This window comes from Dromiciops gliroides, chromosome 5, assembly GCF_019393635.1.
Source record: "Dromiciops gliroides isolate mDroGli1 chromosome 5, mDroGli1.pri, whole genome shotgun sequence".
Classification (NCBI taxonomy): Eukaryota; Metazoa; Chordata; class Mammalia; order Microbiotheria; family Microbiotheriidae; genus Dromiciops; species Dromiciops gliroides.
In genome coordinates this window covers 1,801,522-1,825,441 of record NC_057865.1, presented here as the reverse complement: position 1 = coordinate 1,825,441, position 23,920 = coordinate 1,801,522, and the positions used below count along the sequence as shown (strand labels likewise).

General features: G+C 58.8%; 2 protein-coding genes across 6 annotated transcripts; one reads left to right on the top strand and one right to left on the bottom strand.

The window, feature by feature from the left end:
• Positions 1-1,668: 1,668 nt before the first annotated feature.
• On the bottom strand, positions 1,669-15,270 carry C1GALT1 (core 1 synthase, glycoprotein-N-acetylgalactosamine 3-beta-galactosyltransferase 1). Of its 5 annotated transcripts, none has more exons than XM_043969159.1 (5): positions 15,142-15,270; positions 8,424-8,683; positions 6,722-7,389; positions 3,668-3,892; positions 1,669-3,629 (listed from the first exon to the last, which is right to left on the bottom strand). In XM_043969159.1, exons 2-5 carry the CDS (start codon positions 8,641-8,643, stop codon positions 3,489-3,491), a joined length of 1,254 nt encoding a protein of 417 aa, XP_043825094.1. In that variant the 5' UTR covers positions 8,644-8,683; positions 15,142-15,270; the 3' UTR covers positions 1,669-3,488. The 5 variants fall into 5 exon arrangements, 4 of the variants coding, with proteins under 4 accessions (XP_043825094.1, XP_043825095.1, XP_043825097.1 ...); XM_043969160.1 differs by lacking the exon at positions 15,142-15,270 and adding an exon at positions 14,576-14,689; XR_006353371.1 differs by having other exon boundaries at positions 3,497-3,629; positions 3,668-4,005.
• Positions 15,271-20,796: 5,526 nt separating this feature from the next.
• LOC122729990 (40S ribosomal protein S2-like) lies at positions 20,797-21,914 on the top strand. Its single transcript, XM_043969164.1, has one exon. The coding sequence runs from the start codon at positions 21,131-21,133 to the stop codon at positions 21,794-21,796; it is 666 nt and encodes a 221-aa protein (XP_043825099.1). The 5' UTR covers positions 20,797-21,130; the 3' UTR covers positions 21,797-21,914.
• Positions 21,915-23,920: the final 2,006 nt, after the last annotated feature.

Genomic DNA, 23,920 nt, shown 5'->3' with positions numbered 1-23,920 from the left:
AGGCAGGGACCTGGTTACCTGGTCCAAGGTTAGAGAAGGCCTCGGGCCAGTCACCTGAACCGGGGATCAGTTTTCTCACCCTGATTTCTCTCCCTGACTCTTCCTCCTCCTCCCTCCCTCTTTCCCTCAGGAAGACGGTCAAGAGAGGAAGGTCTTCTCTTTCCAGGGGCCAGGGGCTCCACCATGCTTCAGCTACCCCCTTCCCCTGGAGGTTCCTCATTGTCCTTCCATAAACTTGGGATCCGTCCCCAGCCCTCCCAGGGTTCTCCCTGTCACGTGGTTACACTCAGGCTGCCTCATTCCCAGACGACAGATGAGGAGGGGGTGATGGGTGGGGCAGGGCTCCCGCTGGCTGAGTTAGGAGGAGGTGAGGGGGAAGGTGGTGGCCAGGAAGACCTCCCCGTGCATACTGCTCTGCTGGGGCAAGGGGCTCTATCTCTGACCTCAGCCTGACAGGAACCTGTCCCGCTTATCCTCTGCCCGCCCCTGCCCCTCTTGCCTTCGATCTTCCCAACATGAGGGGCTTTCCCCAATGACTCCTGTCTTCTCACGTGGCCAGAATATTTAAGCTTCAGCATTGGACCTTCAAATGGGCTGGAAACTAGAAGGGAGGCAGCTGTCTTGGGTCTTGGTTGCTCCGGGGTGTGTGTGTGTGTGTGTGTGTGTGTGCGCGCGCACGAGCGCATGTGTGTGCACCTGCATGCACACTCAGGATTTTAGGGGGACAGCTCTGGTGACTGGGGTGGGTCTAGACCTTTCCAGAAGGTGGCAGCCTTCCAGGCTCCCCAGCCCAGGTGGGGCCCCATCCATCAAGGACGCTCTCGGAGGAGGGGCTAAGAGCCTCTTACTGGGGGCCAGAAGCACCAGAGCTCTAGGGCATGTCTCTGCTCCCCTGCAGACACACCAGGAACCAGGGGCCATGATTGCTGGACACCATTTTGAGAGCCTCAGAGGACATGTATCTGAGGCCAACCCTCCCTTGGCTTTAAGATACAGGTCCAGGGAGGGTGACATGCCCGAGGCACCACAGGTGGCCTCATGCCCAGGGCCTGCCTTTAAGCCTTAGGACCTGCCTGGGATGTGGGAGGGACCCAAAGGCCCACTCAGGTGACCTTGTGCCTGTGGGTCTGGCAGAGGCCACCAGGAAAGGCCCCAAGGCAGTGCAGTGCCCAGGACAGCGAGCTCATTACTGAACCCACTGCTGCTGACCCAGATCTGAGCCTGTGTGGACAGGGGGTGCCTCTGGGGCACAACCACCCAACCTGATGGGTTAGAATCCTCCTAGTTGCACATGGTTAGGATGGCAGTGAAGGGAGGCAGTCCCATGCACGGGAAGGGAGCTCTGAGTTCTGCTGTCCAGGATGTCCATCTCTGAGACCTCAGCTGGAAGGCCTCTGGCCTGGGCACTCTGCTGTCCAGGGTAAACTGGTGGAAAAGGGACTGCGGGGTAAGGCATCACTAGGGCCCTGTTTGAACCCTGGCTGGTTCCTACCTGTAGGACCTTGGGCAAGGTCCCCTACCTGCCCCGTACAGAGGGGCGCAGCCTCCCTCCCCTGGGCCCCATTTCCACCTCCTACAGGCTGACAGACTCAAGAGAACGTCCCTGACACCCCCCCCCACCCCCGGCCCCAACCTGGAATCAAGTGCATCACTCAGGGAAAACGGCCGTCAGAAGATGGGCATTTGTCTTTATTTTTGTGCAATTCTTGGTTTAAATTCCCGGGTTTCAAAAAACCATCACATCCAAAAGGCACTTCAGAAACGCGAGTTTACAAAGAATCCTCAGCCCCAGCAGGAGGGAAGGGCAGCCTTGTGTCCCCTTCGGGCACCTAGGACAGAGGGCAGAGCAGCCCCAAGCGCAGACTTTAGGCTGCAGGAAACCTGTGGCTCCAGCCCCTCCCCTGGGCGGCTGCACTGGGCGCCCTTCCTGGGGTGGGCCTGGTGACCGCCACCCATCAACTGCTGCCCACAGCCAGACACCAGTGAGCCAGGCTCGGGAGAAGAGGCCGAGCCAGGAGGCCTGAGTCTGCCATCTTTCTTGGACTTGAACCCGTGCAGCAGGGAACGTGCTGGGAAAGCTGAAGATGAAGAGGCTGCCCCACAGCAGGGGCCAGGCAGTGGAAGAGGCAGGACAAAGAGGCCCAAGAGCTGTTTCCTCTGGGATCCGGCATGCCCATGGGGGCAAGAGCAAGCGCCTGCTTCTGGGGGCCTGTGAGAAAACTCCTGGAGCCCCCCGGCCCCGCCTCCTCCTTCCCAGGATGCCATGATTGCCACTGTCCGCAGGGCCCCAATGGCAGGCCGTGGAGGCAGGCCCTTGAGAAGCCCCCCCCAGGACTAGGGGCAGTGCCCTGCGCCCAGCAGAAGCTTGATGGTAAAACGCCCCATCCATGAGCTTGGGGGCACAACAGGAAAGGGAAGGGTTTAAACCAACAAGAATAACGCTGGGCCCAGGGCTTGAACTGGAAATGCAGTCATGCTCGCATGGGGGCTCTGGCTGAGGGTCCCAGCCATCCACAGGGGAGCTTCCACATCAAGAGGAACAGAAATACCGCCTCGCCTTGTTCTCGGCCACTTGCTGGTCCCCCGGAGAGCCGGCCTCCCACGATGCTCTGCTCTCCACTTTGGATGAGTCATCAGCCGCAGGGTGAGGCCTCTGAAGAAACAGCTCGCCCGGACTCCCTGCTGGACCCCATGGGCCGCTGCCCACTTATAATCCAAGCCGGGAGAGGCCCCATCTCTCTCCATCCCATTTCCATCACCAATAATCTCTGAGCTCTGAGGATGTCTGTAAAGAGGAGCCCAGAAGACACCTGGCTCTGATCCTGGGGACCCATCACCTGGAGGGTGGGGCCAGCAGTGCTCCCAGGCTGGGCGGAGCATCCTGCACATTTTATGGCCACCCAAAAGTGGTGGGGGCAGGGAAGCTAGGCCCAGGAGCCTCCTGGCTCCCTGGGGGAAGGAGCATGATGGCAGCCCCTGCCCCAGAGCCTGCGTGGACGAAGGCTGGCTCCTGCCGAAGGACCAGACACACTCTTGGCAGGCCACTGAAGGGTCCACTAGGACACAAGGAAACACGGGAGAGGGGCACTCAGAGAAGACCAAGCTAGGCCCGTGGGAGAATGTGGACAGACCCAGGGCCCAGCCAGGTCTGTGGGGCTAGGGATGAACAGTGGGCAGGAGAGGTGTGGACCGAGTGAGCATCTGTGCCACGCCAGGCCAGTAGAGGGGAGGCGTCTTCTGCTGGGTCCTGGAGCGGGCATTCTGGGCACCTTCCTCTGGAGTTGGCCAGTTAGGTCTGCGCTAGGCATGGAGATGCTGAGGTCTACACAGCCCCCACGTCACCGAATCAAGCAGAGCCAAGCTCAGGGCGTGCGGGTCTCTTCTGGGTAAGGTCGGTTGGATCAGAACAGAAGCCCCCCTGCCCTGGCCAGACCTGCTGCTTCCCAGAGTGCACCAGGAGCCTGGCTGCTGACCCCCCTCCGTGATGGCTACGGGACGGAGGAGTTGGGGGCAAAAGCAAACTCTTCTACCGGGCGGTCTCCCAGCAGCCAACAAACAGGGGCGCTTAGTCCGGAGAAGACGAATCCTTCATCTCTCCGTCCACCCGCCCATCCGTCTGCCAGCTGTCCCTGTGCCAACAGTCGGGCAGACTCCCCAGCCGCTGTCCCTGCTTCCTGCAGAAGGCGGCACGTCCATTTGAAAAGCACTCCTGCCAGGCTTGTCCCTGCACCACCCTGACCGCCTGCTGCTGGGGCGCAGAGGCCCCACATGGCCCCCTCCTGCTCAAGAGGGCTCCCCCTTGACCGGCTTCCCAACTTCTGCTGGGGGCTCTGCCCTTTTGTTGGCCTCGCTCGTCTGCTTGGCTGACGCCCCAGGGGACACGGGCTGGTATCTGTAGGAATAACCGTAGGGACGCAGGTGATTCACAAAGTACTCCAGCTGATACATAGTGGTAGAGTCCACATAGTGGAAGGAAACCGCGAGGTCTGAACAGCAGCCTGGGCCCTGCAGCCAAAGAAAGAAGAGAATCAGGTGGAGTGTGCAGACCGAGGCAGCAGCTTCCCGTGGCTACATGAGAGGACAAAGGCCTGTGGGAGAGGACAGTGGGGGGACTGGGGGGGCAGTGTGCCCTGGGGAGGGGCTGCGGACCAGAGGAGCCTGCAAATGCCCGACAGTTTTGACCTGATAAGCACCTTTGTCCCTGCAAAAGTACCCTATGTGACCTAAGCTCACAGCACCTGACCTGTGTGTGTCCTGCCGAGGCTGTGCGCCATCGCCTTTGGGCCTCACCGCCACCCTGGGAGATGGTGCTGTTCTCACGCCCACCTCACAGAGGAGGAAGCTGACAGCAGTCCAGTAACCTGCCCAGGGCGGCCCCGGTGGGAATCCAGGGCTCTGTCTACTGCCCTCCAGCTGCCGCTGGGCCGCAGGCCACACTCATGTCCCAGGCCCCAGCCTCTCCCCAGAGACCCTCACTCATGGGTCACTGAAGTACTCAAGGTTTCTTCCTGGAGCTCCAGGTGTATGCCCGAGCACCTGGCTCTGCTCGGAGCAGGCGCCTTCCCCGCCCGAGGTCTCAGGGTCCTCCTGTGTAACCGAGGGCCGTCAGAAGTCTCCCCTGGTCTTCTTGTACAAAATGACTAACACGGACATGACTGCACACGCAGACTGGACTGCTTCCGGTCTGGGGTGGGGGTGGGTGCGGGAGGGGGAGTTTGGAATTCGAAACTTGAAAGAAATCCAATGTAAAACAATTATTGAGGCCCCTCAATAGTCTCTCCTGCCACGGGGGCCTCCTACCTGCTTGAGGCTAGAGCCAGTCCTGTCTCCACTGCCCCCCAGCCCAGGGAAACCTTCCCGTGAAGCCTTCCCTCGGGCTCCAACCAGCGGCTCTCCCAACTTTCCACCCCGTCCTGGACTCCCCACCATCTTGGACATTTGGCTTTCTCAAGGGGGGCTGCCCCAGCCCGTTTCCACTGACCTCCTAGTTCCAGATCTTGGGCTTACAGTGGGAGGGGAGCTGCCCTGGACCCCCAGCCTGTTTCCCAGCCTCTAGTCACCTCCAGCCTCCATGTCCTTACACAGTATACTCCAGAACCCTGACCATCCTCCCGGTTCCTCGAGAACCCTTTCCCCTCCAGTTCTCTGGTGGTTCTCTTTATGGGGAATTCCCATGAACAGCAGCAGCTGCCCATGGGCGAGGTGGTTGGTTTCTGGCCTCGTGGGGGACAGGGCAGTTTTCTGAGGTGAATGGGATTAGAACATCAAGGCCAAAGGCTTTGTTTGACAGAGAAAGAACCAGAGTGGGAAAGCAGCACTTGTCCAATGTCAACTAGTGAAGGCATGGGAAAGCAGACTTGAACCCAGAGTCTGGGGCTTCCTCTAGGCCCTGGGTCATACACCTCTTGATGGACAGACAACTCCAGATTACGGGGGTTCCACCTTTGGAACAGAGGGGACCCCTCCCCTAAACACCAGGGGGATCCCGACCGGAGGCACCCTGGACACGGTCCCTAGCACAGTCTGTGGGGACCCCAGCCACCCTGTACGTGGCACATTCTGTTGGAGACAAACTGCTGTCTTGGGCCTGGGGCCGGCCTAGTTCCCATCTGGGTCTCTGGGAGCCCTGGATGAGGGTCCCTGCCCCGGAGACTCAGGGAGCGGCTGCCTCTGGGGCAGATCCTGGGATGCCAAACCAAACACCGGCGGACATTTACAGAGGGCGTTCGACATACGGTCTTTGGCAGGCAGTGCCCGGCTCTCAGGAGCATGACCAGCCAACGGCAGCCTTGCTCAAAGCCCGTGACTCCCAGGTTTATCTGGGGGCCCCTCCTTACTGTGAAACAAGAACCATCTGGGAGCTTCGGGCCAGGACCCCTCCACAGGGGGGTGGCACAGGGAGGAAGGGGCAGAGCCAGGATTGCGACCCTGGGCATCTGCCTCAGAAGCCACTAGCTTTGCCTTGAGCTAGATCTGTGAGTGTTTGCATCTGGGGAAAGGTCTCCAAACTGCACCCCCTCAGGTGGGAGGGGGAGGGGGAGAAGACAGCAGTGTGCGTGTGTCTGTGAAGCAGGGAAAGGGGAGGGGGAGGGGCTCCAGTCCAGGGTATGGGTGTGCCCAGAGGCTTCCTCCACCCAGCCCCCCTCCCCGTGAGGTGTGGGGCCGCCTTGGGATGGTCACTTCCCTCCGCACCCTCCTGTCTGATGAGGGACCAGAATTTCCTCTGGCTCCTCCCCACCCCAGCCTCTCCGGCACAGCTATACGGTGGCCTCTCGTGTCTATGTGAAAGGCCAGCACATGGCGGGGCCCAGGACAAGGGATGAAGGAGGGCCGAGAAGGCCTGTTGGGTTGGCACTGCCATGGAGCTGGAGACTGCCACTCCCCTCTGATGCCCGCCGAGACAGAGGGTAACCTACCTTCCCTCTCCCCCCGCCCCCAGAGGGGAGACCATTGGTGACAGACCCTGTTGGGAAAGGCGGAGGAGCTCCCAGGCCTCCCTGGCCTCTGCCTATCCAGAAGCCAGGCCAGAAAAGGCCTACGGGGATGGAGCTGCTCCCAGGCAGGGCCTCCCGTGGATCCCGCCCGTCCCAAATGGATGGGAGGGAAGGGAAAGAGCGCTGGCCTCCTGCCTGATCAGTGCCCCCGCCCCCAGCCCTGGGCATTTCTTCTGCATCTGCCCCGAGATGAGGCCCTCCCCTCCGGGGCCCAGCCAGCTCCTCACCTCCACGGGTGGGTAGTAGTTGTAGTTCCAGTACCAGAAGGTCTTGGGCAGGTAGCCCTTGATGAGGTGGTGCTCCGGCACAAAGGGGTGGAAGGTCTCCTTGCCGCTGGGGTCCCGCGAGTCCCCGGCCTCCACACCGATGGCCTCCATGCACTTGCCGAGCGCCAGGTCCTCCACGGAGGAGCTGTGGGAGCACTTGTTGGTCTGGAAGGCCCGCACGAACCTGCGGAGGGCCTCCTTGCTGAGCACGTAGCCCGCGCCCCCGCTCATGTAGCCCTGCTTCACGTAGGGCTTGAAGCGCCGCCCGAAGTAGACGGGCGCGGCGGGGTCGTGCCGGGACAGCAGCCAGCGCAGATTGTCCAGGACCACGTAGGTGTCGTCGTCCGCCTTCATGAACCAGTCGGCCTCGTCCAGGTGATGCTCGTGCACATAGTGGAAGGCCCGGATGGTCTTCCAGTAGAGCTGGTCGCGGCCCTCCCTGGTGTCCAGCCCCACCGTGGGGAAGTCCTTGTTCTCCTCCGAGCTCATGAACAGGATCTTGTTGCAGCGCCGGCCCCACGTGGCCTTGACGTGCCGCGCCTTCTTCTCGAGGTTCTGGGGCCCCGTCATGACCCAGCACAGCACCCTGACCTTGTGGTAGAGCTCCTCGGCCATATGCTTGTCCTCATCTGGGAGCAAAGACTGCGGGGTCACAGTCGCCCCCGGCCCCGCCCCACCCCGCGGCCTTCGGGTCATCCCTTGTGGGACACGGGGTGCCTGTGGGCACCAGACGGCGGAGAAGGGGGCTCCCGCATCCCTCGGGGAAGGGCCCGGCCTGAGGTTCTCCCAGTCCCTTGTGGGTCCACAGAAAACCCGCAGGGTGGCCATTGGCAAAGTCCCGGATTCATTTTGGAACCCCGCCATCCTCCCCAGGGCCTACCCCTCACTTGCTCTCCCAGTGTCTATGGGGTGTGTCCACCAGCGCCTGAGCGGGGCGTCTGGAGTGTCCGGACAGGCCCAGCCCACAAAGCCGGGCTCTGCTATCTATTTCCTAAATGGGGGTGGGGTGTGGTGGTTTGGCCCCACCCCCTCCCCTACCCCAGGCCAGCTGGCCGTGTCCTGTGCAAGGGGCCACAGGCCCACCCCAGGAGGTCAGTCAGTGCTTCCCGATCCTGATGAATGGGGCTGCACTCGGGTCCAGACCAGGACAGGGGCTGAATTTGGCCCTCAGAAGGACCCGTCCTTCTCCTTTAACCAGGTCCATGAACGAGTGCCTCTCCTTCCAAGGGGTCACATGGGCCTCCCCACACGAACACCCCAGGGTCCTCCATCTCCCTGTGCCTCCCAACCAAGAGCCCTCCATTGTGAGCCCATGGCCTGGCTAGGGAGCCTGAGCCCCCAAGCTTCTTGTCCAGGAGAGGCCCGGCCCCAGCTCTTCCAGGGCCATGGGTTATGCCCAGAGAACGAGGGACACTTAGTGGGCACAAAAGAGCAGAGGCATCAGGAGCTGAAGGAACAGACTGCTCCAGAGCTCTCTGCCCATCCCAGAGGGTCAGCTGCCGGGTTATCAGGTGGGCCCTGCTGCCAACAAGAAGGGCCTGGGGCCAAGTCGTGCCACCCCCCAGCCCCGCCCTGGCCGGCCTTCCCCAGGAACAGGAGAGCCTGGGGGGGGAGGGGGAGGCCAGCAGGGTCGGGTCTCCTTCCACCCCCCAGCCCCACTCACCTCTGTGCTGGCTGGTGTCTGCATTGAAGTCCATCTGGCCTTCGAGGTGCCCGTGGCCAGCGTCCTCCGAGTGCCTGGCATGCGGATCGTTGTGGAGAATGTAAGGCTGGATTTCGGCCGGCTTCTCCAGGAAGATGTGCAGGAGCTGGTAGCAGAGGAAGAAGCCCACGGTGGAGCCACACAGGAAGGCGAGCAGGCTGGGCAGCGACTTGGAGGCCATGTCCTGGGGGGCCCCTCGGCAGGGACGGGGGGCTCATCACCTGCACGGAAGGCAGAGAGGCATGTCCTCACCCCAGCCAATGGCACCCAGGGAGGACGGGGCCACAGACGGGACGGCCTGAGCCCGAGGGCGCATGCCAGGGACAAGACGAGCGCCACCTTTCCCCTTTCACGGCCCACCCGACAAGCGATGGTGCTACGAGGGTCTGCACGGCCGGAAGGAGCCCCGGATAGACAAGAACATCATCTGAGCTCACTGGTCACCTGGTGACCCTCCAGAGTCTGGTCCTGCACAGAGCAGCAGCACCAGCATGGGAGGCCCCAGAGGTGGGCATCACTAAGTCCAGTGGGCATCAGCGTCCAGGAAGAGCTGGCCTGGAGACAATAGCCAACAGACATTTATTAGGCACCCACTGTGTGCCAGAGAGGGCCCTAGACCCCGAGAGGCAAAGACAAAAGGACCCTCCCTGCCCTTCTGACTCATGGTGCGGATGACGCACGCCGCAGGGGAGGGGAAGTGCAAACACACAGGACAGGTGATGACCTCACGGGCACAAAACATGAATAATGGCCCGAGACTTGGGAGGAAAGGGCCAGAGCCTGAGGTGGCACCTGAATGGGTGCAGCCACCTCCAAAGGAACAGATAAATAGACTGGTGGAGTACCAGAAAACTGGGAGAGCACTGACCCCCAGGAGCAGAAACACGGTGGCCAACATGCCGTGAATCAGCGATGGTGGGCACAGGACGAAGCGCTCGTCCATCATTGTGCTTCTTTAGTCTCCTCAGATGCTGGTGAGGCTGGGGCTGGAAAGCCGAGACCCATACCAGGCTGGCCTGTTTGGCAGGGCTGCTGGTTGAGCCAGGCCGGGGGCCCCCAAATGGTCATCTTGGGAAGAGCCACCTGCAGAACAGTCCCAGGAGGGAGCAAACCAGGCCCACAAACCCTAGACTGGTCAGCTGAGTGGCGACTCCTGGCCGACTCCCAGCAGGGGGCACTGCTCAGAAGGGAGGCAGCCATTGGGGGGGCCCACACCATCCCTACCGCCTCTTTTGATGGGGTCACTAAGCTCTGTCCAGCGGAGCAATGGATGACAGTGGTGGGGACCACCTGGATTTGGGATGTATCTGAGGAACCCTCTTTCTTCTTGTGTCCACAATGGAGCCACTAGGGCTAGACTTCAAGGGGGGCATGAATGGACCAGGCCAACAGAGATGGGCATGTGGCCCCCCCAGACCAGGGAGCTGGAGCCCCTCCCTCAGCTCTGAAGTGCTTCCGAAAACCCACAGATGTGTTTGGGGTTTAGCTTAGTTTGGTTTTTTCCCAGAAAATGATGAGGTCATCTGTGGATATCTATCAACTATGGGAAAATGTGTCACTCCTCCAGCCCCTGCCAAAAACAAACAAAAAAAAGAAACTTGGAGGAAAAAGAGTGCCCAGAAATTATTTTCTGAATTTCTCTGGCCCTGCCCCCATCACTTCTCTTCCTGAGGTCTACACGTGAAGAAACACTGGAGATCATCTCAATAAAGCTGTTTGCAGACTAGGCAACTGAGGCCCACCTCCCCTCCCAAGCTGGTCGGTGGGCAGGATTCGAGGAGAGGACGCGTCAAAGCTGTGGAGGAGCAGGGGGCTCAGCTCAAGATGGCCTCAGCTCGCTCCAGAGGCCCATCCAGGGAATCAGCCCATTTCTTTCTGTACAGAAGTTTCACTGGATGATTCTCAAACACCTGAGAGGGAAGCGGGCAGGCAGCCCGCTGGCAGCTGACCTCTGGGAGCCTCACTTTCCTCATCTGTCAAAGGATCATCACGAGCTGCTCCAGCAGAACGTCCTTGACTTCCTTCCTTTCACTTTGTACTTATGTTAAATTCTTATACACATGGATAAACAGCACTCGGGAGCCTGCTTTAATAATGTCTTATTCTTTCCCCAATTACATGTTAGAACAAATTTTAAACTTTTTTTTTAAAGTGTTGAGTTCCAAAATCTATCCTTTCCTCTTTCCTCTGCCCCCTCCCTGAGGCAGTAAGCAATCCGGTATAGGTTATGCATGGACAACCACACAAAACATTTCTACGTGAGCCATTTGGGGAAGGGAGGGTGGGGGGAAGGAAGGAAGGGAGGAAGGAAGGAAGGAAGGGAGGGAGGGAGGGAGGGAAGGATGGAAGGGAGGAAGGGAGAGAGGGAGGGAGGAAGGGAGGGAGGGAAGAAGGAAGGAAGGAAGGAAGGATGGAAGGATGGAAGGGAGGGAAGAAGGAGGGGAGGAAGGAAGGGAAGAAGGAAGGGAGGGAAGAAGGATGGAAGGAAGGAAGGGAGGGAAGGATGGAAGGGAAGAAGGAAGGGAGGAAGGAAGGAAGGATGGAAGAATGGAAGGGAGGGAGGGAAGAAGGAAGGAAGGAAGGAAGGGAGGGAAGGATGGAAGGGAAGAAGGAAGGGAGGAAGGAAGGAAGGATGGAAGAATGGAAGGGAGGGAGGGAAGAAGGAAGGAAGGAAGGATGGAAGGGAGAGAGGGAAGAAGGAAGGGAGAAAGGAAGGGAGGAAGGATGGAAGGGAGGGAAGAAGGAGGGGAGGAAGGAAGGGAAGAAGGAAGGGAGGGAGGGAAGAAGGATGGAAGGAAGGAGGGAAGGGAGGGAGGGAGGGAGGGAGGAAGGAGGGAAGGGAGGGAGGAGGGAAGGAGGGAGGAAGGATGAAGGGAGGGAGGGAAGAAGGAGGGGAGGGAGGGAGGGAGGGAGGGAGGAGAAGAGCAGTGCTCTTTCATCTGCATTCAGACAGGATCAGTCCTTTCTCTGGAGGCAGATAGCGAGCTTCTTCGTGAGTCCTCTGGGACTGTCTTGGATCACTGTGTCGCTATTCTCTTCATCCAACAATGTTCTCCCAGTTTGCATCAGTTCATGGAAGTCTTTCCAGTTGCCTTTCTTGAAAAGGGTCGTGGCCTTGAGGGTTTGAGGTTCCTACAGCAAGATTGCAGATTCTTCTCTGACACCTGCAGCTCAGTAAGCCTATACCAGGTCCACTCAGACCTGCAGTCTCCTTCTCTGGCAGGAAGCGCAGTAGCAGCTCAGCCAGATGGTGTCTCCTGGGTAACTGTGGAAGTACTGCTGGTCATCTGGCAGCCAACTTGACCCTGTTCTACCCATGTCTGGCTGCTGGGCTGTCCAGAAGTGGGGTAAGCTAAGAAGAATTCCATCCAAGAAGATGATCATAGGCTGCAGGACCAAAAGAAGTCGCTAGGGATGCTCCCCCAAATGAACTTCAGGAGAATGAGATGGAGGAAGCTGTGGCAGGACAGACCTCAAACTCCGTGAGTCCAGGAGGTCCTGGTGGCCTTGAATGACAGAGCGCCGGGTGCTGGGGTGGCCTCACTGGCTGCCTAAGACCACCGCTCCCCCCCCCCCCGGGATTCTGGGCAAGCGCAGCCCCCTGCCCTCCTGCTGAGTTCACTGGCCTGGGGGGGGTGCTGCAGCAAGAAAGAGGACACCCACCCACGGCCACACCCCACCTGCCACTTCAGGCAGAGCACACCGCACTCGGGACTGGAAGGAGTTATCTGCCTGAAATCAAACCTTTGGGGCAAGAGAGGTTCAGGCTGCCGAGCTGTCACCTTGGCCTCCTACCAAGTCTCTGGACAGGCCTCAGACCCCAGGAAAATGCTCCTTTGCTTCTACTTGTGACCCTTCTCCCCTCCAACGGGAAGGGCAGCCAGGGGAGCAGAGCACTGGTCCTGGAGGCAGGGAGGTGAGTTCAAATCCAGCCCCAGACACTTACAGCTGTGTCTTATACCTTGGGCAAGTGGCTTGATTTCTCCCTGCCTCAATTTCCCCGACTGTAAAACAGGGGCAATGACAGCACCTACCTCCCTGGGCTGTGGAGGATCACAGCAGGTGCTCCATAAAGGCTTATTCCCTCCCCCAACTTCCTTCCCCAGACTTTGAACTCAGAACTCCACTCAGGGGCTCCCCCAAATGGGGCTCCCCGGGGAGCCTGCTGTAGCTGCCCCCATCTGCCACGGCCCCCACCTCCAGGCAGTCCTGGCCGGCTCTGGAGCCCCGGTGCCCCCATCCACCCTCACGGGCTCTGCCCACATCCCCGCTGAGCCTGGGGCCTCACCCCACCTGCCTCCCACTGGGCCCATCCCAATCTCTGACATATGCGGATCGATTCCCACTCTCTCCACAAAAGTTCATGTCATCATCATCCCCCTCTGTGTAAACTTCCCAAAGCCGGTTAAACTATGGACTGGAAGGGGCGGGAATTGTCCTCCTTCAGTCATCTTGACATCTGCCCTGTAGGCGGAATCTGAACCCAGGGCCTTTCCCTCTAAGCCAGTGTCCTGGGGGTCGATCCCCACAGGGAGTCCTGGGTGGGGTGGGGGATGGGAGCTAACTGTTAGGGTTCCCTCCCCCCCCCCACAGGCCCCTCCCTGGCCAGAGGCTCAGCTGGGATTTAGGACCCTGGGCTTGCCCAGCTCAGCTGTCAGGGGCACTCCCACAAATGGCTTAATCCTGTGGGTGGGGGCAGCACAAACAGGCCCCGAACAACCCACGAATGGGCTGGATCGAGGCCAGCCCCGGCCTGGGCGGACAGCAGGGCCGCCTGACTCCCGGGAGGAGCCTCCTGCCCCACCCCGGGCAGATAAAGGGCCACACACAAGGGTCTGAATGGGAGCTAGAAAGAGGCCCCGCGGGCCCTCAGGGGCCAGGGGAGGGTCCCCACAAATGCACACCCAGTGCTGAGGCTCAGGGACCCCAGGAGGAGGGAAACTGAGGCTCAGGAAAGAAAGGCCCGAGCAGCTCCTTATTGGTACAATGGGAGGGGAAGGGGGCTGGGCCTGGAGCCCAGCCAACAGGAAAAGGAAGTCATGCCCGGGAGAGGGGAGAGGGCCTGCGGCTGCAGCCTGGGCCAGCGGAGCCGGCCACCTGCCCCGGTGGCCCACGGAACACGGGCTGGGCACTGAGGCCCTGGATACCCCCAAAGGGGCCTTCCAGGGCAGAGCGGCCGCCCCGCAGACTCCACAGGGAGGGTGAGGCGGGCGCTGGGGCAGAGCGGCCCCTGGGGATGGCCTCCGTGCCCCCACGGTCAGGGAAGTGCTCTGAGGCCCGGAGGTCTGCTGCCCAGGCTCCCAGAACTCTGGGGCCCGGGAAAGAAGGGGAGGCCTCCTCATGGCCAAACACTGTTTCGCAGCAGGGGTGGGTGCGAATCCCGCCTCAGCCAGCTAAAGGCGTGGAGTCAGGGCTGGGCCCCACCCCCCAGGACAGTGCGGGGGGCAAAGGTTCCATTCTGAATCATTAAGTCCAGCGGCGGCCTGGGCCTTTACACAGGCTCTCGTGTGGCCCCCTAACAGCCCTGTGCTAGGTGCTATCACCCCCATTTTTACAGCTGAGAAGACTGAGGCAGGCACTTGTGAAGCCACTTGCCCAAGGTCACAGAGCTAGCTGTCCGAGGCTGGATTTGAATCCAGGCCTTCCTGACTCCAGATCCATTTTCATTGGAGCCAGTGTTGAGGGTGCATGCAATGCCAGGATAGGCCGCCTCTGGCTCAGCCCCGCGGGGGGTGCTGGGGTGCGGGGCAGCCAGGGAGTGCTGAGCCAGCAGGAACCTTCTAGTGAAGCCCAGCCCCCCATATAACAGACGGGGAAACCAAGGCCCAGGCAGGCTCGTGTTCCCAGAGGTCCTCAGGGGAGGAAGCCTCGGGGTTCCCCGTAACTTCCATCACAGGCAGCGCCTTCACAGGAGCTTGGGGCACCCCAGAGGCCAAGCTCCCGGCAGGCCCCTCGTTCCCCCCTCCCCTAATTACAGCCCCCCAGGAGGCCAGCTTAGGGAGCCCCCCAGACAAGAAGAAAACTGGCCGCTTTGGGGTCCGGGGGAGCCTGGCTGTCCCCAGGGTGGGTCCTACGCTCCCAGAGGACCACAAGCTGGCCAAAGGGCTACTCACTCGGGGGCCACGCTCGGCTGCGCTTCCCGCGGAGGGAGGATGCCCCAAGTCCGGGGGCCTCTGCTTCCCCCCAACCTCGTCCCCAGCGCCCAGTGAGGAGTCCTTAACTAGCGGCTGCGGGGGGAGGAGGAAGAGGGCTGGGAGGGGGGAGGGGGCGGGGGAGGGGGGAAGGGGGAGGAGGGGGGGGGGAGGGCTCGGAAGGGGGAGGAGGCGGGGAAGGGGGGAGGGGGGAAGGGGGAGGAGGCGGGGGAGGCTCAGAAGGGGGAGGGCTCGGAAGGGGGAGGAGGCGGGGGAGGGGGGAAGGGGGAGGAAGCGGGGGAGGAGGCGGGGGAGGGGGGCAGGGGGGGCTTAGCACCGTCCCTCCCCTCCCCCTCCCCCCAAGTTCAAGTCTCAGGCTGGCGGGCGTGTATGGGGGGGGGTTGGGCCGGGGGCCCGCGGCGCCCCTCCCCCTCGCGGGGCCCGTTTCCTCCTATGTAAAAGAAGGGGCTACAGGCCCCCCAAGGGCGGGGAGGACCGGGTCCGAGGCCCGCCCCCTCCCACGTGGGCCCCGCCGCCTGCGGCCCTACCTGCGTCCGGCGGCGGCTCCTCCGGTCCCCTCCGCCCGCCGCCCGGCGGGCCCGCTAGCCCGAGCCGCCCACGGCCTGCCGGACCTGGCGGAGCCGGGCGGGCCGAGGCCGAGGGGGGCGGCGGCGCAGGCCGCCCGGCCCCGCCCCTCCCCGCCCCTCCCTCTCCCGCCTAGGGCGCAGCCGCCGCCGCCGCCGCCGCCGAGGGTTCTCCGGGCGCGCTCGGGTGGGCGCGGGGCGGCCGTGACGTAGGCCGAGGGGATTGGCTGGCGCGCCGCGGAGGCGGGGCCTGCGGGCCGCTAGCCGCGCTCGCCCCGCCCCATAGGTCGGGGCTGGCGGGGGGCGAGCGTCACGCGCTCGGGAAGAAGCCTCGGGGTCCGCCGTGGGAGGGGGGCGGAAGGGGCGGGGCTCCCCGGCTCGGGCCCGACCGGGGGCGCGTCTGCGCCTGCGCCACGGCGAGGGCGCCCTGGTCTCCTGCGGGGCCGCTTGATTCCCCGCCCCGCCCCGCCGAGGGCTCCGGCCTACCGTGGGGCTGAAAACAGCGCCGAGAGGCCGGGCCTGCCCACGAACTGCCCACGAAGGCCGGGCCTGCCCACGAACTGCCCACGAAGGCCGGGCCTGCCCACGAACTGCCCACGAAGGCCGGGCCTGCCCACGAACTGCCCACGAAGGCCGGGCCTGCCCACGAACTGCCCACGAAGGCCGGGCCTGCCCACGAACTGCCCACGAAGGCCGGGCCTGCCCACGAACTGCCCACGAAGGCCGGGCCTGCCCACGAACTGCCCACGAAGGCAGTCCAGGCCGCAGGAGGCGAGGGGCCAGGCCTGCCCCTTCCAGGAGACCCCAGCCTTGGGGCTGCCCTTCGGGGCGTCCTCTGCATCCGTGGCGTGCGGAGCCAAACGTCCAGACTCTCCACGGGAGAAAGGAGGAGGGGAGCTAAACGTTTTCTTATTCTGTTGAATTCTCAAGCATTTATTAAGCACCTGCTGTATATCAGCTGGGGACGCTGAACCCAGATCCCTGGGGCTCTTGGCTGCAGACCGAGATGTGAAGTGACCTGAAAGCTAAGGGCTGCCGCTCCTTTGTCCGTCTGGGCGATCCGAGCCCCCCACACCGCCCCCAGCACGGGCGCCTTTCCGAATGTGCCTCCAGAAGAGCCCAGAGACCTTAGGTGCCTGGATGAAACGGCTGTGAACTGGCCTACCCCCGCTTTCCCCTCCCACCAGAGCAGGGACGGAGGCTGGTGAGTCCGCAGCTAGACCTGAGGGGGCCGGGCTAGCCCGGCTGTTAGCTCTCCTCTGGAGACTCTGGTCACTAAGCATCCCTTTCATGGGAGGCGGCGATCCAAGCCTAGCTTGAGGACTGCACGCTCGTGCGCCCCATCGCCTCCCCTTGGGAAAACCAAGGCACCGCCTGCTCTTACCACACCGTGGTTCCTCTCCCATCTCCCACAGCCTTTCAGGTATCCCTGATGCAGGCTCAGGTCTTTGAGGCCCCCACATGGAGCTCCCTTGAGCCAGGAACCTCCAAAGGATGCTCTTGTCCCATCTCCACCTGTGGCTTTCTCACATCCTTCCTTCTCCTCACTGGTGGGTTTGGTGCCGCCTCCCGGCATCCTCTTAGCATCTTTACCAGGGGCTCCCCAGCAGATGATTCCTGAGCCGTTCCCAAATAAAGGTCAGAAACAGAGGGACGGAGGGAGGGAGAAGTGTGTCTGGTAAGAGGGTTACGGGCTTGAGTCGAAGTGGTTTTGCTTTATGTGTGTGTGTGTGTGTGTGTGTGTGTGTGTTTGCTTTATTGTGGGGGTTCAGGACTCCTACTCTCCCTAGCTCTGGCTGCACAGTCATGCCTGGGGATGGAGCTGAACAAGCAGGCGAGAGAGAGGGAAAAGAACCTCGAAGGTATTGAGCCATCTTCCCTGTTTCTCACTTCCTCGAAGCCAACAGGATTGTAGGAAATGCCTTTCCCTGAAGTGGGTGTAGTGAGAGCCCCGGGTTTCTCATTAAAGACACCTGCTGGAAGTCCGTGTTCTTGCCCAGGGTGAAATGGGCAATGTTCTTTAAGAGACAAACCAAACAAGCCCGGGAAGCTGCTGGTAGGCAAAGTTTGACAAGACTTCCGGGCTATTTGGAAAGTGGCAGGCACTCCAGCTCTGCCTGGCATTGTTGGAGGGGAGAGAGGCTGGGCAGTGCTCAAGCCCTAAACCCCAATTATTCCCCGTGCTGCCTTGCAGGACCAGAATGGGCTGTTTGCCCCTGGATGAGCTCACCCTCATCACTGGGGACTCGACACTCGCTTAGGCCCGAATGGGAATAGCACCTTTTCTCTCTGGTCCAGCTGCTTTCCCTGACAGCCTGGCAAACGCAAAAAACATGCCCAGATGGGGAGAAAGACTCCTGCCTTGCTGTCGGTGCCCAGCCATGGAGGGGTCTCTGAATCTGTGAGAGGCCTGGACAAGCGTCTGCCCGACTTTACCATTGCCCACTTGTCCTTCAGCTTCTCTGTGAGGGTGGGGCCCAGGAAGGTCCTCACAGTGGATCTCACCGAGGGATGACAAGGAAGTTCTGTCCTTTCAGGAGGGGAAGAGAGACGCTGGAGCTTTTATCTGAAGGATAGAGGGAAGCTGGGGAATTGGGGGGCAGTGAATGAGGAGAAGCAGCTTCCCTTTGCCAGAGGGTGGTGATTGGCACGAAGGGATCAGGGGCTCTGAGCAGGGGAGTCAGACAATGTGCTCCCTCATCTCCTTAACCAGTGGGACAAGTGGGGACAAGCAAGATTTTCATTCTGTTTTCTGCCACCAGAGGCAGCATTACATCCATCAGGGCTGCAGGCTCCTTCGAAGCCAGAAGGATGAAGCTCAGGTCCCACCTTGGATCCATTTTGGCTGTGTGACCTTGGCAAGGTCACTTAACCCCTGGCCATTCTCTGAGACTGAGTTACAGAGAAGGGGCTCCCAGGCAAAGGGAACCCCTGAAATCCCAGCCTTAGGCCCTCATCTTGTTGTCGAACAAATGTGCTCAATAAGGACCAGGGACTCACTTTGACTCTGCCTTCCCCATCTGCCAGGTCTAGTTTCCTCCCCTCCATTCTGGAGACATTCTTGGAGCCACTTGGAGATTATAGGGAGAAAAAGAGGCTGGGCAGACTCAAGAGGAAGAAGCAGAAGGGTCCCCTGCAAAGTCCAAGACTCATTGGAGTGACTGCCTGAAGGGGCAGCCCCCCACCCTCACCCCCAGCAGTAGAACACAAGCGTGCTCTGTATCACACGAGCATGCACACGCACACCCTGTGGGGGGTGGGGGCTGGGGGGCAGGGCAAATGGGGTCAGCCACTTGGATCACTCCCTTGTCACTTGGTAGTTCAGTGAGCTCTCTGAGCTATACCTTGTAGCGTTTCTCTAGACAGTCAGGTCTGACTGATCCCAAAGGGGATCCCTGGAGAAGGAAATGGCAGAGTGCTCCAGTGTCTTTGCCAAGAAGACCCCATGGGCTGTGGGCCTGACACACTAAGGTCCTGAGGGTCCTGAGGACTCGGACATGACTGAACAACCCTCTTAAGTCAGCACGAGTTAAAAAGAGAGACTTCATGAAACCCTTTTCTCACTCCCAGGGCAGGTAAGCCACCCTAGTGGAAGGAATAGGACCCCTTGAGGGAGACTCGGGAGACAGTGTGTGCCAGGCCGGTCAACCCCCCCCCCCCAACCATGACTCCCATCTGCCCTCAGACCTTGATGGAGACAGCCCAGGACCCTGAGCCTTGGGATGAGCCCGGCTCCCAGCCCAGGGCCCTCAGCATCCTCCTGGGAAGCTGCCCCCATAGAGATGGGGGGGGGGCGGGGAGGGAAGGGTTATGGCTCCTGCAGGAGCTGCAGACACAGCTGCTGAAGATCCAGGAAGGGAAGTTCTGGCCAGCAGGGTCCTTGGCCTGGTTGTCCAACAGCTTAGCATCAGACACTGATAGGAATTCATCAGCTGACATGGGACCTCTCCATCTGACTCAAAGCCTTCCCCCCGGTGGTCTCCCCCATCAGATGGGAGCCCCTTGAAAGGGAGGAGTGTCTGAGCTTTCTGCGTGAACCCCAGTGCTTCGGATAGAATAAGTGCTGGATCAATTCTTTTTTTTTTTCCATTTGTTCCTAGTTCGTAGGAAGGACCAAGGTGCTCTGGGGCAAACAGGGTTTCCAAAGGCTACAGGCTCTCTGGCTCCCCTCCCCTCCACTGACGGGAAAGAAGGGCTACTCTCCAGGATCTTGCTCTTCTCCTCTTAGCTTCATCTTAAACCCCGTGATGCCATTCTCCATTTTCTCCTCCTTTAGAAACTCCAGTGTCTGGTGAAGATGGTCCTTCTTCCAGCCAAGACCCAGGCTTGGACAATTGCCCTTGGACCTTCCATACTCTCCAAGAGATGCCCCCCAATCACCTCTCTGTATGGTCCTCCACTCTCCCTAGCTATTGGCTGTTTTCCAGCTCTCAGACAAGTAAGACCCAGTCTTCCCAATCCTAAAAAAGCACTCCTCAGATGCTGCCATCCCCTCAAGCTATGGTCCTGTCTGGTGTCTGGTCCAACTTTTAGGTCCTGCCTCCCTCTTCTCTGATTCACTTCACCCTGCGCAGGCTGGCTTCTGATCCCCAGGTTCATCTGATTAACCACCGGTCCAGCATGCCCTTTGTCCCCAGAGCCGATGCCTTCTCCCTGGTCTTCATCCTTCTTGACCTCCCTGCAATGTCTGACCTTCTCCTCTCCGGTCTTCTCTCTTCTTTAGGTTTCTGTGACTCGGCTCTCCCCTGCTCTCCTCTTCCCTGGCTGCCTAGCCCTCCCCAGCCTCCTCTGCTGAGTCACCAGCCCTATCACAGCCCTGCCCTGATTGTTCTCCCAGGGTCCTCTTCTCTCTTCTCCCTCCACAAACCCTCTCTCATGGATCCCTTCCGATCCTCTCTCAGTGGATGATGCCCAAAGACAAGCCTCCACACCTGGACCCTCATTTGGACTTCACTCACTTCCTATGGGACCTTTCGGACGGGCTGCACCCCGAGCATCTCAAACTCGGCACATCTGCAGCAGGACTCATTGCCTTTCTCCCCAACCAAATCCTCTTCTGGACTTTTCTCTTACTGTCAAAGATCAAAGTTCCTGCCTTGGAGTCTTCAAGGTTTGCAGGCTCAGCCTCATCCCTCCATTCTCACTGGCTCCCACTGATATGTCAAAGCAGTAGTTGAAGGGTGGCCATTTTAACTCCACAACATGTTCCATTTGCCATCCTTTCCATTCATATAAAAGTGAGCATTTTCGTGAACTGACCCAACCATTCTGGAGAACAATTTGGAACTATGCCCAAAGGGCTATGGGACTATTCACACCCTTTGACCCAGTGGTAGCATTGCTAGATCTGTACCCCAGAGAGATCATAGAAAAGGGAACAGGACCCACATGTACAAAAATATTTATAGCAGCTCTCTTTGTGGTGGCAAAGAATTGGAAATCGAGGGAATGCTCATCAACAGGGGAATGGCTAAACAAGTTGTGGTATATGAATGTAATGGAATGCTATTGAGTTGTAAGAATCGATGAGCAGGAGGAGTTCAGAGAAACCTGGAAGGACTTACATGAACTGATGCTGACTGAGAGGAGCAGAACCAGGAGAACATTATACATGGTAACAGCAACATTGTGTGATGAACAATGGGGATAGACTTGGCTCTTCTCAGCAGTGCAATGATCCAAAACAGTTTCAAAGAACTCATGACAGAAAACGTTCTCAACATCCAGAAAAAAGAACTGTGGCTTCTACTTTTAACGAACACCAAATGGGGGATGACGCCGGTGATGCAGGAGAGCTGGAGGCCCCGGAGTCAGAGGCCGAGGGGCCTTCCGTGGTGGCTTCGGCAGTGGGGGCCGAGCTCGAGGTCAGGGCCGAGGCTGCAGGGACCGAGGAGGAAAGGCCGAGGATAAGGAGTGGGTTCCTGTCACCAAGCTGGGCCGCCTCGTCAAGGACATGAAGATCAAGTCTTTGGAGGAGATCTATCTTTTCTCCCTTCCTATTAAGGAATCTGAGATCATAGATTTCTTCCTGGGGTCTTCATTGAAGGATGAGGTTCTGAAGATCATGCCTGTTCAGAAACAAACTAGAACCGGACAACGTACCAGGTTCAAGCCTTTTGTGGCCATTGGCGACTACAATGGCCATGTTGGCTTGGGTGTCAAGTGCTCCAAGGAAGTAGCCACAGCTATTCGTGGTGCTATCATTCTGGCCAAGCTGTCCATCGTTCCTGGGAGACGTGGCTACTGGGGGAATAAGATTGGCAAGCCTTACACAGTGCCCTGCAAGGTCACTGGGTGCTGTGGATCTGTTTTGGTGCGCCTGATCCCCGCCCCTCAAGGTACTGGCATTGTCTCAGCTCCTGTGCCTAAGAAGCTCCTGATGACGGCTGGAATTGATGACTGCCACACTTCTTCAAGGGGCTATACTGCCACTCTGGGCAACTTTGCTAAAGCTACCTTCGATGCCATCTCCAAAACATACAGCTACCTAACCCCAGAACTGTGGAAGGAGACTGGGTTTACTAAGTCTCCCTATCAGGAATTCGCCGACCATCTTGTGAAGACTCACACTTGGGTGTCTGTCCATAGGACCCAGGCAGCTGCTGTGGCAACCACATAAGATGTTTTTTTTTAATATACATTGATTGAATAAACTGAACTATGCCTGCTTAAAAAAAAAAAACCTGTGGATTATGAATGCAGATTGAACCATACTGTTTCTGCTTTTGGACTGGTTTTTTTTTTCCTTCTTTTTTGAGGTTTTTCCCTTGTGCTCTGATTCTTCTTTCACAAGACGACTAATAGAGAAATATGTTTAATGTGATTGTACATATATAACCTATATCAGACTGCTTTCCATATTGGGGAGGAGGTAGGGAAGGGAGGTTGGGAGAAAAATTTGGAACTAAAAATCCTATGAATAGAAATGTTGAAAACTATCCCTATATGTAACTGAAAAATAATAAAATACTGAAGCTTAAACAAACAAAAAAAATAAAAGTGAGCATTTTCTAGTGCTTTAGGACTTGAAAAGTATCATATAAATATTATGTCATTTAGTCCCCACAACAACCCAGGGAGGTGCAGTTATTAACCCCTTTTACAGATGAAGAAACTGAGGCAGACAAGGGGAAATGACTTGCCCAAGCTCACACAGCTAGTAGCCTTCCTGCTACCACCTTAGTTCAGGCTACTTCCTTTCCCCTGAACTGTTGTAACAGTCTCCTCCTTGGTCCCTCTGCATCATCTCTTCCCCCTCCTTCTCTGCTAAAGGTCAGGAGATCACAGGGACTCCCCCTCTAGGCTCAGAAAAAAACTCCCCTGTTGGACCATTGAAGTCTTCCACCCCTGGATCCTAACAGACCTCCCCAGCTGTATCACATATCCATTTTCTTGATCTACTTTGAGCTGTCATCCCCTCTCTGCTATCCAGATTATCTTCCATCCTCACTTTTTTTTTTTTTTTTAGTGAGGCAATTGGGGTTAAGTGACTTGCCCAGGGACACACAGCTAGTAAGTGTTAAGTGTCTGAGGCTGGATTTGAACTCAGGTACTCCTGACTCCAGGGCCGGTGCTCTATCCACTGTGCCACCTAGCTGCCCCAGAATCTCTAGCTTCTTTCAAAGTTAATCTCAATTCCCTACCCCCTCCCCAGCTGCTAGGGCCTACCCTTTAAATGGCCATTGGTGGGGCAGCTAGATGGCGAAGTGGATAGAGCACCAACCCTGGAGTCAGGAGTATCTGAGTTCAAATCCGGCCTCAGACACAACACTCACTAGCTGTGTGACCCTGGGCAAGTCACTTAACCCCAGTTGCCTCACTAAAAAAAAAAAAACAAAAACAAACAAATAAATGGCCATTGGTTTATTTCATCTCTTCCATTTTCCCTTGCCTGTGTCCATGTTGTCTCCCCCAGTTGACTGTAAGTTCCCTGAGGGCAGGGACTGTTTTTTGTTTTGTTTTTTGCCAGGTGAGGGCAACAAGATGAAACCACCTGAGCACAGGGAAGTGCTCTCTCACAGGCTCCTCATTTCCCCCTGGGTTTCCACTCCCTATTAGCCATTTGTGTTCCACCCTTCTCTGACCAAAGGTTCTTCCTCTTAGAAGAGAAGGCCGATGTCAAGGAAGGGCCAGAGGGGCAGAACATCCTTCCTTTCCACGTTCTTCTGCGGAAGCAGCCCTCTCATTTCCCCAGACATAGGCTGGACAAGATTTTATAGGCGCCGGTGAGGGCTAGTTGGGAGCCAGTGTCCCAAGGTCCTCCTCCAGGCTCCACCACTTGCTGCCTGTGCCCCTGGGCATCCATGGACCTTGCTGCCACTCAGGGGCTCCACCTCAGTCCTCTGGGAGCCATATTGCTTGCCTAGATAGACTTCAGACTGGGGGGGAGGGCAGGGTGGTGAGGTTCAAATTGGACAATGTGAAGCAGTTGAATTCTGTCTAACGTGCTCTTGAAATATCTGAGGAGTTATGATGATGATGAAGATGAAGAGTGGCCCCCACCCCCTTTGGAGCCCCTAGGCAGCTGCTCCAGGTTAAGGCCCTTGGTGGTCAGCACCCATGTAGACTGATGGCTCCTAAGCCCCACTGAGATTGGACTAAGCCACCCCCAGAGGTCATTATTTAATGGAACAACACAGCAAATTTGGTGACAGGGAATGTTTCCCCCAAACCACAGGACCGGCCACCCTACCACCGGGGCAGCCACATGTGTGAGCCCGAGAAAGCCTATGAAGGAACCCCC